The 15,390-nt window shown below is 38.0% G+C and overlaps 1 protein-coding gene across 2 annotated transcripts in view; it reads left to right on the top strand.

The window, feature by feature from the left end:
• The window catches only part of LOC139709370 (E3 ubiquitin-protein ligase ubr3-like), a 49,794-nt gene extending 34,903 nt beyond the window's left edge, over window positions 1-14,891 (top strand). For both annotated transcript variants that reach the window (XM_071621328.1, XM_071621329.1), the window contains exons 29-38: window positions 177-307; window positions 1,261-1,343; window positions 2,487-2,738; window positions 4,316-4,440; window positions 5,363-5,479; window positions 6,484-6,609; window positions 7,286-7,483; window positions 8,050-8,271; window positions 8,788-8,927; window positions 10,282-14,891. In XM_071621328.1, coding sequence (XP_071477429.1) covers window positions 177-307; window positions 1,261-1,343; window positions 2,487-2,738; window positions 4,316-4,440; window positions 5,363-5,479; window positions 6,484-6,609; window positions 7,286-7,483; window positions 8,050-8,271; window positions 8,788-8,927; window positions 10,282-10,435 — 1,548 coding nt within the window. In that variant the 3' untranslated portion in view covers window positions 10,436-14,891. The remainder of the gene's footprint in view (window positions 1-176; window positions 308-1,260; window positions 1,344-2,486; window positions 2,739-4,315; window positions 4,441-5,362; window positions 5,480-6,483; window positions 6,610-7,285; window positions 7,484-8,049; window positions 8,272-8,787; window positions 8,928-10,281) is intronic.
• The last annotated feature ends 499 nt before the right edge of the window (window positions 14,892-15,390 follow it).

Here is a 15,390-nt window from a genome sequence, read left to right as displayed (position 1 = left end):
TGCTAATTTGATACCTGTAGGATGGGATTATCAGAAGAGGTTTTTTTTTTTTTTTTTGTTGGGGGGGGGGGTAGTGAAATCTATCTGTGTGTAATGAAAAGTTTACAGACATTAACAGTGGAGTTCTGCTTGCAGTGCTGTGTGTTTGATAGTTCTCCATGTCTTTATGTTTGTAGGTGAGCCAGGAGCAAGGAGCAGCCATCCAGACATTTATCCATGATATCTGGAGAGAGAATGAGTGTGATGAGCTGGAGGAGATGAAGAGTAACCCACATGGATTGTTTCCCAGGGTCTGCTCCATTGCCAGGTGAGTCAGACTCCTGCAATGCCTCGCCCTCTGGTCAGGTATAATGGTCAACTCAGTTGAGCTACTGCAGGTGGAGTACTCAGTGTCTGTCCATGATATTTGTGATGTCATAAATTGCATTTCATCTTACTTTTAATAGCTGTCAATATGCTTTCATTGGTGCAGTCATCAAAATGTAGTTTTAAGACAATGTCTTGACATTTTGATTTACGCAGGAATCAAAGAAGTAGTGGGTCTTGTAATTTTTGGAGTGATGATGACATTTCTATGAAGCTGTAAATTTTATGTCTGATTTTAATCAGGTTGTGTGAGCGGATTTTTTTTTCTTTTTTTTTAAATCAAGAGACAGGATACTGTAAGTGTTGGATGTAGTTTGTAATGTATATATGTGTTGGAGGTAAAAAGTAGGAAGCTGTTGATGGATGGTCCAGTGATACTCCCACTTGCCCTCTTAGCATGACTTTTGAATGGATAAGCACTGTGGATATTACTAGTACTTGAATTTACCTTATAGTATTAATATTCTCATAAATGTAACATGTATAGCCAAACTGCAGGTTTGATGTTGAGGACAGCAGAGCTGGCAGGTTCTTCCTTTAGATAAAGATGGAAGGGGGGGGGGGGTTAGAAGGGGGGATTGTTAACAATCTTGTTCATTATCAAATATCTTCTAAAACCAGTACTGATATTGTCGTAGCATTCATAAACTATAAAGAAAATTATTATTCATGGGCAGTCTTACTTTGGGTCTAGTTAGGCCAGAGGGATTAGTGTGATCCAGTGGGTCTCCATATGGTATATGTGGGTTTCAGTTTTAAATCTTTTAGCAGTGTATAATGATACTATGTCTGTGGAAGATAACAATGTTAAAATTCAGCTTGAGTTGGAATGTAACAGAAACAGATTGATTGTAATCATTTGTGACTGTGTATTGTGTATGCTCTTTCCAACAGGATAAACTTGGAGTTAGAGATAGTGTCGATGGGAGGGAGGCTGTCCAACCACTCAGCAATAGCACAGAAACGCAGCTGTATAAGTAAGTCTTCTATTTTTCTCTCTCTTAAAATAATGGCATATTCTTTGATGCCTCAAATGTACATACAGTTGAATCTAGCAAAGGTTGGTTCATTCCATGGAATTTCTATAGTCAGTGCCCACTCTTTGTGCAAGATTCTCCCCTTCTGTCAAATAACGTACTAAAGATATCATCTTTGCGTTTAGATGTGCATTGTTAGGTAAGGAGTAGCTAAGTGTTTAGCACAGTTGCTGTGATCCTGATAGGAGTCATTCCCTGGAGTCACGGTATCCATGCTACACTGGCTGTAGTAGGCAGGAGTGGCAGTCTTTTTCTTTCTTTTTTTGTTTTTGCTCTCTTTTTTTTTGTTTTTTGTTTTCATTGTAGATGTGTGTTGATCTTTGCAACATATCCCATAATTGTTCCACAAGAATATCAGTGGAAAGCCAGTGGCGTGGCCATAGAAGTTGATTTGTTTGTGAGCAAAATGTCTCAAATAAAGCCTGCAGTGTTTTTAAGAGTTCTTTTATTATTTTTTGGATTCTTTTGAGCTTTTCTGACCACATTTATTTGTAGAATTTTTTAGACCCTTAGATTCTTTGTTAGCCATCTACTTTGCAGACCCATTTTCTTCGTCCTGTCATTTTCATAGCTTCCAGAAAGCCTTCAGTCATCCCTCTTCTTTCTTTACAGGTGTAGTACAAGTACCATATCGTTGGTGGGGTGACAAAACCTTGTATCTCAATATTTGGTGAAAATGAGTTTCTTCATTATATTGAAGCTAGGAACCATTACTATGTAATTCCCAATCCTTATATGCCCATCTGCAAAAATAAGGTCACAAATGATAAACAAATGTTGGCTGTTTCCATTGACTTACATGTTATGGCAGCCATGTCTTTTAGCTCTCCTGAACATTTCACATTTTTGAGATACGAGGTTTTGTCACCCCACCAACGATATGTTCAGAGACACTGCTAGATAAAGAGGGATGGTTGTTCATATGGCCCCTTTAACAGACAATTACGACTTAACAAAGTTTATGACAAAGGGCACCATAGAGGGTTGTAGTAAGGTCAAATCTATCTTGAAGCCCAAAGGAGCATCAAGCCATAATTGGCTCGTGTAACAATGCATCCATGCTCTAAATGTCCCTCGTTTTAGAACCACTTCTACGCATCTTAGACATCCATGCACGGGAGATCAACCGAAGACCAGACATTGTGAAGATGTGGAACAAACTCATCAATGGCTCTGGTGGGAGCTCTTCCTCCCCCTCATCCTCCTCACTTGCATCTTCTGCATCTTCATCCTCATCATCATCAGCAACAGAGATTGAGGTTCCTCTCATGGTGTGTGATCCAGCTGCTCTTCTTCTTCTTCTCGTCTTCAGTATACCTCAGCCTATCGACAGAGGTGAGAAAGCCAGACAGTGATGCTTGATTTTATGTTGATCATTGTCTAGATACTAGATAGGGATAATCACAATGATATGTATTCATTCATTCAAGCGTATGGTACAATGTGCCTGGTTGATACCATTAGCTATCTATTGCTTGTCACATGGGGCCTGTTTTCTTGTACAGATGTGTAGGGGACCACTTCACCGGGTTAGCACCCTTCCCTTGGCGATGAGTGAATGAAGTAGGATTTTTTCCATGTGCAAGTTGTGGCTAACTCACACATAGGACCTCCATTTAATGTTCTATCTAAGGGAAAGAATGTTTTGCATCTTTACTAGAGGGGGCGGAATGCTTACACACAACATTGCTCAGTGAGACTCGGGAATCAAACCCAGTATCCGTAGATTGGAAGGCAGATGTACTTCGACTGAGCCATATCACCACCCTCAATGATAGTTTATGGTAGAGACAATGGCTGTTATTATGATGATCAGAATGACTGTCACAGTCATAACAGGGGTCTTGCATGACGGGATGTTTCTGTATGATAATATTTGCAATGATTAGTTGTATGATTCAAACGAGAAAGTGTTATTATCAATCACCTTGATTTTTTAGTGCAATTTATTCAACCACCACACAGAATTTGTGCCCTGTGCTTTGAGATCTTTGCATTTATGCTGTATATACTCTCTGCACACTCTGCCTGCATTATAAAGTGCCCTGTAGGAAGCAGACTGTTCTGACATGTTCATAACAATGAGTTAACTGATCTTATTTAGACAAAGACCAGGGACTTCAAAAGAAAAAAAAAGAACATTACTGACACAGTCTGTGTGCTGCCCCATGATGATAGTGATAATGAAAGATGAAAAAGATGAATGTTGTTGGTGAAGGTAATTAATAGTGGATGAAGCAAGAAGATGTAAGTGGTAATGGTAGTTAGTTATGATGATTGAGATTAATTCTAAAGGTAAAACATAGTTTCCATATGCTGGCAGAAACTGTCAATTTTTGCTCTAAAATATGACACATGTATAAGACATGTGTAAAATAACACTGATAACACAAGATCATTTTGGTAGCAACTAACTTGCAAAATATTTGCCAAAAAGGTATACCAACAATATTGCAATCTCAGAGCATATCTGAACATGGTTGTTACAAAAGTTTTATAATCTATTACAAATCGGGCCATAGCAGTATCTATCAATCTTCCAAGCGAGAGTGAATTGCACGCAATTTGTTAGGAAATACTACTGCAAGGGCATGGCCGATCATCACATCACATTCTACCTACCCACTGCTGAACAGGAGGGGACTTCAGGAATAAAAATTGTTAGCTGCAATTAAACTTTTTACACTTTTGATCTCAAAATACTAAAAAAAAACTAACAAACAAAAAACACTCATTATCCTGGCAAATAGCATCAGCCAGACAAGCTTCATGGTAGAGCCTTTCGATATATTGGAAGCAAATTCCAAATGGTGGATATGAATTTTGAGCCCTTTTGAGAACTATGTTATTACCTTTAATGGCAACAGTCAATCTACTGAATGTGTTTTCTGTTATTGGTCTTTCTATTTCAGCTGTCTTCCAGTGTGTGGTCAGCTCTGTTTATAACCTTGTCTATGTACAAGCTCTGGCTGCTTTAAGCTGTCGACTACCAGAGTCTGAGCGAAGAGCTTGGCAGAGCAGTGGCAAGCCATTAAAGGTGAGAATCTCACCTACTGTAGACTTCAAATATCACTCATTTTATCGTCTTCTGCATCATAACCATAGACTTCAATGCACTGCAGGCACAATTGCTAGTGGAGCCAAATGTGAACAGAAAAATGGATATTTGTGACGTCATTACGTGTATCTTTGATAGCAACTGTCACAGATGATTATGCTGGAGTTCAACATATCTTTGTTTTTCCAGGATAATGAATGTTTCTTTTTATCATTGCCCTAATGTGATATCAGACATTGTTGTATTCTCTTTATCCAGCATTAAAAGCGCATTAATCTTACCAAAACTTCACCTATTCATAACACTGATCAGATTGTCAAATTTTCCTCAGTCTTCACTAGAGTGTACTACTGATATTTCTGTAGTTGTTGATTCCTCATGAATATTTGAGGCAAATCCCCCTTTGTTTGATATAGGTGAGCTTGTGTGCCTTGTCTGTATCAAAAGATTGGTATTTTTTATTGCTCTGAATGCTATTGTAGTGCACACATCTCAAAGAGTGGAGAATGATGGTGTTACATATTAGTGTGTATGCTAGATAAGATACTCCACTCGACACTGATCCATGGAAAGAAAAAAAAAATCCAGAGCTGCCAGCTAGTATGTTTAGATTCATCAATTTTCCCATTTTTTTAGCCAAAATCGGATTTTTGATTTCAGATTTTCTTTTTCTTTTCTTTTTCTTTTCTTTTTGAGCATCTGTATGTGTGTAGATCAGCATTGGTTGTCATCTCTATATCATATTTCTAATGAAGAGAGTATGTAAGAGGAGGAACCAATCCAAACAATGATCACTTGCTTAGTAGAAATTTTCTGAGTGGCACCACATAGAATGTACACATACCGTAATAATTTGCCATTTGGTGTTTTCATTTTTTTCTCCCCATTATTTGTTCGGAAGTCCGAGAAGCAGGAGAAAGAAGTCAACATGGCCTGGTTGCTTAGCGACGTCATCTCTCGCCTGAGTCAGACCAGTCTCTACCAACATGCTGACTTTGTCACAAGCAGTGCCCTTCATGTATGCTTGACTCTGAAGTTTTTCTCTCTCTCTGTATGAGTAAATGATTTGCATGTGTGGAGTGAAAATCCTTCCTATGTATTTGATAGCTTTGATATTGACTGACCTGTGAAATAATATTCAAAATGGATGAAGAATCACTCATGGATATAAATGATTGAAAAGACTGGACTGTCATCATCAAGATATCACTGAATAGATATTCCCATGTTAATTAATGTTTTGAAATTGGCTATTTCAACATTTTGGTCAGTGGGAAGTAGAGTATACTAAATCACAGGCCTGCAACTTGTATTTTATGGAGGGAGAGGTTTCATAATAGGAAATGATGGACCTCTCTGAGGCAGCGAAGCAACTAAGCAGGATAGGGTCAAGAAGGGGTGTATTTTCAAACTTTAAAGTCACTTGATTGTTCACCCTTGTCAGCTAGATTGACAAAATTCTGCATTACCCATAAAGAAAAGTCTTGTGTCTTCTTTGTGCCTATATTAAATTGTTTCTTATGGACTTACCTATTATCTATACCAAGTTCAGCGTCATCCTTCTTAAATTTCTGTTGCTGAAGATGTCATCTGTGACTTCTTTTAGGTCGATCACTTTCTGGCAATGAATGTGAAGGATTGCAAGAGATGTGAGTTGAGTTTGGGTCTAACTGGCTCTCAAGTATGTGTTGAGACACCATATTGATTAAAACACTTCTCTCGCATTCACACAATGTAACCAGCGTGGTGCAGGCAATCTGGAGGAGAACCCTGATGTTGGGAAAGTGTTTGGAATTGCAGACTTTGGTAGCAGCTGCTGGGCTCTGCTGGCAATGTAGATACTGGATCAGTAGAGAACCTAAGTGTGCACATTAAATAACAATGAACGAATTACAGGAAGAGTCTTGTGCTAAGAACACAACTTTTCTCAACAAAATACAAATGAACAAAGGTGTTTGACTTTCCTACTATCATCATAAACAGCAATCATTATTACCATCTAAACCTTGTTTCTTGTTGCAGCCATACCAGGCAGTCTGGTCACCCCTGACAGTAGAGGGAGCCCTTGTTCATCACTGTCTCACCTGGCTACGTATAGCTTCCTTGTTGCAGCACTACATGTTTGAGGAAGACCTCCCTGTGTGTGCGGTAAGTTAGAGTGGGTTGAACGTTATGTTAGTTGTAGTATGGACAGTTTCACTATTTGCAAATAACATTTTTTTTCTTTCATTGTTGGTAGTTTCACCATCACCCACAACCCACTAATTGTCCTTGATCACTCTCCAGTCTAGCCTACATTGTCTGCAGACCTTAAAGAATACATTCTATTTCTAGATGGTGTTTAACAGTGAAATCATGGCATTACACGAGCTAGGACAAAGTACAGATTTTATGTTATACACGTATTGCCTTCTAAGAAGCGTTATTTCAGCACTTGACATCACTGTGGGAGTTATGTTTTTCCAAGAGATTATGTTATCTCCTAGCTGGCAGTGCTGAGGGCAAATATTGTCTTGAACAGAAAATATTTACCTCCCAAGAGACTGCCAAGTATTACATGATAAACAGGGCAATATTTGTTACATTATATGGTTCGAATCAATACACAGTTTTTCATTCTAGCCCCAACAGTAGTCATTTATATTCTGGAATTATATCACCGGCCGTAACGTCACTGCACAATTCAACAATTTTGATCCTAGCAGCATTAGTCACATTATTGCATTCTGACCAATCACCGACCAGTATTCATACAGACCATTGTTGTGATACTGTTTTGTACATTCATTCCTATGGACTGGTGTGCAACATTGTTCTTTGCCAGGCTGCTGAGGAAGAAGAGTTCTTGAGCCTGGCTAAGTACCTGTGCCTGATAGAGTCACACCAGGCCCCAGCCACATCCCAAGGCTTCCTCACTGCCCTCTGCTTCAAGGCCCCTCCTAGGAGAGATCCATCCACTGTGGTAGCAGCTCTCTGTAGACCTTTCTGTGACTTTGTCAAGCAGAGCCACACAGCAGCTAAGGTAAATATCTGCTGTTATTTTTGTTATTATTATTATTATTATTATTTTTGGTCTTTATGTGATTGTACTAAGTCTGCTTGCCGATGACAAGAGAAAGATATGAGAATCATGTAAAAGTCTAAAAAAGTATATTTTATATCATCCATTCCATGTCATGATAAAGAAATTTGTCATATTTCCAGTTTGTGTTTTTTCTTGTTTTTATCAGAATGTTTCTCTACAGCAAGGCAGTGTTCCTGCTCATTTGTAACTTTAGAACCAGTGTTGCTATGTATTCATGTTGCTACATACAGTCAACCTTGCTCGCATAAGTTTAATAATCACCTATTAATGTCAAAGGTCTTTTCAAGTCCTCTTCTCTTTATATTCTATTGATCTTAATCCTGTAAGTCGAAGCTATTTCTTCAGTCCATATAGATTTGACTTAGGCAAGGTTGACTGTATCAGGTACTGGTAACAAGATGCCACTGTGTTGTATGAGAGAAAAGAAAAAGTGTATGTCAGAGAGATATTAATGCTTTGGTGAAGTGGTAACTCCAAGCTCGTCTCTCGTCTCTCTATGTCAGAACCTGTTAATGGTCCCACCCATCTTTGGCCTGCCACGCCTCCTCCAGCTACCAGGAGAGTACAATGCTCTCTTCCAGAGGTACAACCAGCAGGTGTGTGTGATGTGTAAGAAAAGACCAGACAAGCCCCTGGTCTGCCTGGTGTGTGGCAAGCTGGTCTGCTGGGGCAGCTCCTGCTGCAAGTCTTCTGTGAAGGGTGCTGACGCTGGTGAAGGCATTGCAGTGAGTACCTTGACCCTACTAAAGGGAAGGGGAGGGGGAGAAGGTAGAAAGGTAGGGGTGGTGAAGATTATTGCATCCCTTTTAAGGTCACCTGCAGTGCTCTGCACTGTTTGGAAGGTAAACTCAATGAATCACAGTGTGATTAAGAAGTCTTCATTACTCATAACTGAATTCCACGGTGTAGATGTGGACAAGTGTGTGGGAACTTACAGAATGCTGAAAAAAAACCAAATCAATTCTTTATAGTTTATCATTTCATATCATTGGGCAATTGTGTACTTGCAAGCTGTCTCCCACAGAATATATCAAGGTGCTTTGTCCATGGGGGACAAAGAATACAACCTACTCTCCTGTGATCACCTTTTAATATTGAACTGGCAGTAGTTTACCAACTCGTGTGATATTCAGAGCAGGCACACTATTTCTGTTTAATAGCTTGTGCAGATATATTTTATCGTGTGTTTTATACCATTGCCCATTTTGATAACCCGCCTGTTTGTCCTATGTCCTGCTCAGCATGCCATGTACTGTGGCAAAGGAACAGCCATCTACCTGGATGTAAACTCTTCGGCAACTCTCTTGATCAGAGGAAAGCGTAAATGCACCTGGGCCTCCCTCTACCTTGACAGTCATGGGGAAGAAGACATCGACCTCAGGTTGGTGTCTTTTCTCATCAACACCCTTCCCCGACCACCCCACACACCACAACACACAAGCACCCACATCTCCTTTAAAGTTCTTTGTAGTAAAATGGAATTTCATGTACCAGTACTGTAGAAGTGGTTTCTTTCGCGTACAGAAACTTTCGCGTTTTCCATCAGTGCCAACTTTTTCGCATGTGTTTAAATTCGCGGTCGGTAATGATAGCGTTGTAACAAGCGACGAGTTCAAAACATTTTCGCGTGATGTTAAATTCGCGGTTCAACCTCAAAGCGCGAAAAGCGCGAAAATAAAACCACCGCGAAAGAAACCACTTTTACAGTATTTGATTTGCCATCCAACATGGACTGTCGCACAAATACCCGGTAAACACTAAGTAAATGCATGCATTGCACCATACCCAACTAAAGATTATCTGCTATTACGGGGTAGATTTAAGAATTTTGATTCACTCAGCAAAAATGTACTTTAACCTTGTCATAATTATTTCGTGTAATAATGTGAGATAACAACTTATGCACTGAAATACCCTTAGCCGTGAAATTATATACAGGTCCATTTTTCACCGAAAATGGTCCATCATACACCCATAAGGATGTGTGGAGTGAGTCATCTGTAATCCATGTGTGATACGTTTGTGTGGTGCAGCAGTCCCAAATTTTATTTCTGGTGTAAAATTTCATTGATTAGAATTCTAAAAGAGTGTTGGTTAGATATAGCAGTGGGAATTCCCTCTTTGAAGTTAACAGTTGCATGCATTTTTGTGTAAGTACCAGATCCTTTTGAAGGAGGAACTTTTGTGCAGTAAATTTTTCTTGCCCAGCCAATTTTAGTGAACTTGACTTGTAGATAATTATGTAGTTGTGGGTATTACCCCAAATATTGAAATGTTCATATTTTTGACCTATTTCTACATCATGATTGCAAAGAGACAGAATTAAGAAGACAACAGCTTCTGCCTTGTTTCGAAACTCTCTCATTCTTGTTGTTTTCTATTTAACTACATTCTTTTTATTGATATTCCTCAAGCTAATTTTCCCATGTCCTTTTTTATCTCTCCTCTTTCAATCATCCATCCCTCTCACTGCCTACTTCTCTCCTGTTCTCCTCTCTTCTTTCTACCTTTGCTTCTCTTACGATTTGTCTCTCTCCTCTATATTCTCTCTATTAAACTCTATATCTCTTTTGCTATTCTTTGTTTAACTATCTTTCTTTTACTCTCGACTCCTCTTTTCCATTCTTTTTTCCCCCGTTGTCACTCTGTGCTCTCTGTCTGTATGTTTGTCCTCTACCATTGGTCTGTGTCTCCTTCACCCTGCTTCATCCACCTTTCACTGTTAATGTTTCAAGGAGAGGCAAACCTCTGTTCTTGAGTCAGCAAAGACTTGATCTGCTGGAGCGCCTTTGGAGGTCCCACGCTCTAGACCACAACTGCAAGAAATGGGAATGGCACTATGGAGGACTGAACAGGCATCGGATCTTTCCCATGTCTGTTCTCAACTAAGTCTTGAGAGAACCCTGATGTGGCAAACACAGTGGATTCTCCACACCTTACATAGATAGACTTCAATTTGTGTATTAAACAAAAGAAACAATTTCAAGCTGTCATGAGACACTGCACTACCATGAAGGTAAACTGTACATGATTTGTGCGTAGGGTTCCAGGTTTGGTGGAGGCCCCTGTCTTCTACGGAGCTCATTGCATGCTAAAGGTTTGCAGTGCATCACATGAAATCATTGAGTAGCGAATGACTCTGTGGAGTGTGTGGAATAGCTGTGTGATGGTAAGTCTGTTCATTATGCCATTTTATTATCAGTCCTTTGGATGAAGCTGTCTCACTTAGAGATGAATGATGGCATAAGGACATCACAGAGAGTATCTAATTGAGTTATGGTGTCTGCCTTGATTAGCATTGCAGATTATCCCTGTATTTGCCTTTGTCCTTCACGCAAGCAGTTTGAATATCAAGTTTATTATGGTATCTGAAAAATGCAGGACACATTTGTGATGCTAGGTACAAGTAAAATGTTGTGCTCTGTTTGCCAAGTCTGTTATTTTCTGTGCATACCCATATTCCAGTACAGGAAGCACTGTAGTTCAAGGAGGTGAAAGTATGTTCTAAGAACACTTCCCCTGCTCTGCTCAATTTCTGCTATATTTGATTTGTAAGAAGCATTAGTATGGAAGTGATTAACATGGAAACATGCAAGATATGCTCAGTCTAGAAGAAGGTGCATTCCATTGTGCTTTGTTAATCATATTAGTGTTCTACCAGTGATTGATACAATATAGATGATGTAATTGACAGAATCTTGATTTGGAAGGTTTTGTGTGGGCATATCCAAGTAATCCGAAGAAAATTAGTAACAAACAAATATCATAAAATATTTGGCACATATTTACATATTCTTTTGGCCCATAAAGTGATGATCAGGGTATTATGAATCAGTACAAGTCAAAATGTATTCACATTGCATAGTTCGTATAAAGACACTCGTGACCACTCCTCAAAGAAAAAAAGAGTGACCTTGTATAAAAACAGGACAAAGCTACTGACAGGGTTATAGCGCAATGCTTTGATGAGGGTATTACATCCTGTAGAGCTCATGATACATTGACAGTGAGAGGCACCAGACGCCATCCTCAACACCCATGTCCTTTCTATGCAATATACAAAATCTCTAGGTTGCCATCTCAATTGGAGAATGCAAGGGAGACGAAGAACTTCAAAGTCACTTTTTCAGATATTAATGTTCATATTTATTAATCTAAATGCCTTTAAGAAGGTACCATCATCATCAACGATGACAAATGTTCTTGTACTTGTGTGTGCAAAGCTGCACACAAATCTCTGAATATGTATCCTTATTTAGTGCTGAAATCAATCACATGTATGTTTAAACATAAGAAATATACTTTGTATTCAATTGTGTTTACTTGATGTGGATCTCATCAACTGGACATCAAAATGGATAAGTCTGAGTGTGATACTATGAGTCATATTAAATATGATGGGCAATAGGTTGTGCCTAGTGTTGAATGGGACGTTTGTGATGTTTTATATTATACTACTTTGTATTGATCTGGTATGCATTATATATCTTATTCTTGTGAACCCTAATGGTTTTGAGTATGTAACTGACATTCACACTGCTGAAAAAATAAACAATTGGCACTGATAAAAGGGACTTAAAGTATGAGTGCATCATCAAAATGTATGGAATCATACATATTCTGCATTGATGTGCCTGAGAGTACAAACACACATACACTCAGACCGACAATGATATGGCTGTAAAGGATCATTTCTCATCATGTTGTATGACACACACATTAAAAAAAAAGACATAAATCTTTAGAATGATGGGAATTCCCTAAGTCATAAGACTAAGAATACAAAATCAAATGACATTCACTTGATGGTGTGTGTTAAGGAATTATTGAATTACTTTCTCAAAAAAATTTTGAAAGAAGGGCAGAGGTGGGTGTCAGATTGAAAGTTGTAGTATACTGTATGCCAAGTATATTTTGTTATTTTTCACTGTCATGAATTTCACTTGTCAAATGATCTGTGCAAAATTTACAACTCACAAAGATATTGCCTCCTGTGACACAAGTGCACTGTATATCATCTCCAAGGTGGAAAATCCCTAACGCTTCTCTTGAAAAAGGATTGTAAGTTCTCACTCTGTCACTGTGATTCTTGAACATTAATTCAACCACTCTTGAAATTGCCTCATAAGTCCCAGTTTATGAAGTAATAATGCTTGCAAAATATATGGCCTGTACAAAATGTGTGCACCCTTTCCATTTCCATTGTATCACCAGACCTTGTCAGAGTAGTAGAATGAAAATTTAATTGGCTTGTCAGATAGAAATGACAACATTATCTCTTCATATTTTGTGATGATTTTTGTGTCAATATGTAAAAGTCATCAGTTGCCATAAGTTAAGTCATGGGTTACCATAAGTGTCTGCAAGAATATAACATCATGATTTTAGGAGTGATTACTGTGATATGTGTTGTAGGTGTGTTATCAAGCCATATTACGCTTGTGATCTGTTTCAGTATCTTTACACCGGACAGGACTGGTACCACCAACATGAATTCCTTGTGTATATCTTGCAGATGTACCCTCTTGGATGAGTCATAGGTGGAACACCTTTACCATGAAGGAAAAGGGTAACATGTTTGAGAAGTTCAACAAGTACATTTTAGGGTGGGTTTCTTGTAATGCCAATGCAATGAATTTGAGTACAAAGGGTAATCAACCTCCTAGGATCAGGCAAAACCTTGTTTGAAGTCTGTGAGAAAAACCAGTTTGACATCTTTAGGTGTATATTAAAGATTGAGACAAAAGGGATCTTAGAATTTTCACTGCATGATATCTCCCAGCTTTTCTTGAATATTTGCATAATTATATATTTCCCAGGCCACTCAAACTTTTTGCCCAATATCTGAAGTATTTGGTACATTGTGTTGGATCAGATTTTGCATAGGCATGGACTTGCAAAATAAGTGGACCATGTCAATTGCTCTGTGGAAGAGATTGGTTCATTGCAGTGCAATGACTAGGTGACATTTCAATCTCTTTAAATGTCCAAAATCATGTACATACAGTGCATTTTGAGGGAATGCATGCAAGGTGTAGTACATAAAGTATTGTTATTCTTGCATCAATTTTGCTGACTGTTGTGTGAAATTTTGTTATTGTCAGCCTTCTGTATAAGTTTTGAGGATAGATGGAAACGGAAGATTGCTAATAAGTAGTCAAGCATACAGAATGATTGTAAAACAAAAAATAATAAATTTCTTGTCCTCAGCTTGGTTGATATTAGGTGGGGAAAAACATGTCTATAATCTCATCACGTCTGCAGCTTAGACCTAATACCTTATCATTTTCATTGCCCTATCATCTTTTTTCACACACTAATGGCACTGTGGTACACATTCACTTGACATATAACAGTGTGAGGAGAGCAATGTGGTGAAGGGAACAGCATAACCCCTCTAGCTTCTCTGGTACACTGAGTTTAATGGAAATTCATTTTAAACTCATTCAAATATTCATGCTACTGACGTAATAGTTCATTTTAAATGGATGTTACATGCAAAGAATAGGATAATATATTTATTTATGTTTTGTATTGATTCAGAAATGAAAGGTATATGTTTAAAAAAAATCTATATTAATGTTTCTTCACCTGGTGGTGTATGGATCTGCAGGTCATAATGATGTTTTTTGAAGTAAAAAGAGACAAAAGTCTGTATGTCTTCATAGTGTATTGAAATATTTGAAGTGCAACAATCTTCAAGATTTATGACACATTTTTTTTCTTCTATTGTCATGCTCTGTTCCTGAAATAAAAACTTGTTTTGAGTGAGCATGTACTGCTTTGAGTGTTAAAGTAGTTAAGGATTTTTCTTTCTCAGAATACATGTAAGTCGTACCAATGGTATAAAGTAAAATGTAAATTGATAGAATTCTGGAATAAAAGAAGTGTCAAGTTTGGGACCTGATGCTGACAATTGAAGGTCAATCGTTGCATGGCTGCAAACTCCAGAGCTGAATGAACCAGAGAAGACATATTAAATCATTGAATGGGGTAATGACAGTGCTATTCATGTCCTGTAAACTCAAATGGAATTCATAGATTTCTGTAATTTTTCAAGACACTAATTGTTGTTACAAGTTACATTAACATGGTAGACATGATTTTGACCCCTTAATTCTCCAATGGCTCTTCATATAAAGTTGATGATAAGAAGTGGATCTTGTGCTGGACATGAACATGTTTGTTTCTCTCTTTGTGGAGAAATTGAGGCATACCAGTAATCACTCTAATTCTACAGTAGACAGCTCTATGTTAGATTTTGTTTATTGTAGAAAGACACTTAATGAAGACATGTGCAAAACTTATGCTGTATCACACTGTTTTGAAACTACATTGCTCGCTTGCACACTTTATGCGATCAATACATGCATCAATGTTTTAAGACAAATTGTGCTGTTTGAGATTTGAGCTCTCAAGATATTTGCTTGAGAGAAGGATGTCACTTATATCCAAGTTAAAAATATTTAGCATGGACTTGACATGTGTATGTACAAGAAATTCATGAAACAAGCCTTAAAAATAGTGAGTGCGCAGATATTAGGTCTGTATATTCCAATGACAGCTAGATTGTGAAATTTCACATAAGATATGCAAACATTTATTTTGCTTAACCCCAAATTACACAATGTTTGCTTAACCCCAAATTACATTAATGTTATGAGGATTATTGTTTTTTAAGTCTATTAACTATTGTTGCAAAGCAAACTATAGATTATCTGTGTGCATAGAGTGTTGAAAAAGACAACACTTGTGCTGTCTCATTTGTGGTAAATGAGTGGCAGTTGTGCACATATTATTTGTAGTGATTTTGATAGGATTCCTTGATGCATTTTGTTTAATTA

Source organism: Diadema antillarum, unplaced genomic scaffold (genome assembly GCF_040938485.1).
Source record: "Diadema antillarum isolate AM-2024a unplaced genomic scaffold, OU_Dant_1.0 seq00001428_RagTag, whole genome shotgun sequence".
In the NCBI taxonomy this organism is placed as follows: domain Eukaryota; kingdom Metazoa; phylum Echinodermata; class Echinoidea; order Diadematoida; family Diadematidae; genus Diadema; species Diadema antillarum.
Note: the sequence above shows the minus strand (reverse complement) of the source record. Positions and strands in the feature narration are given on the sequence as shown.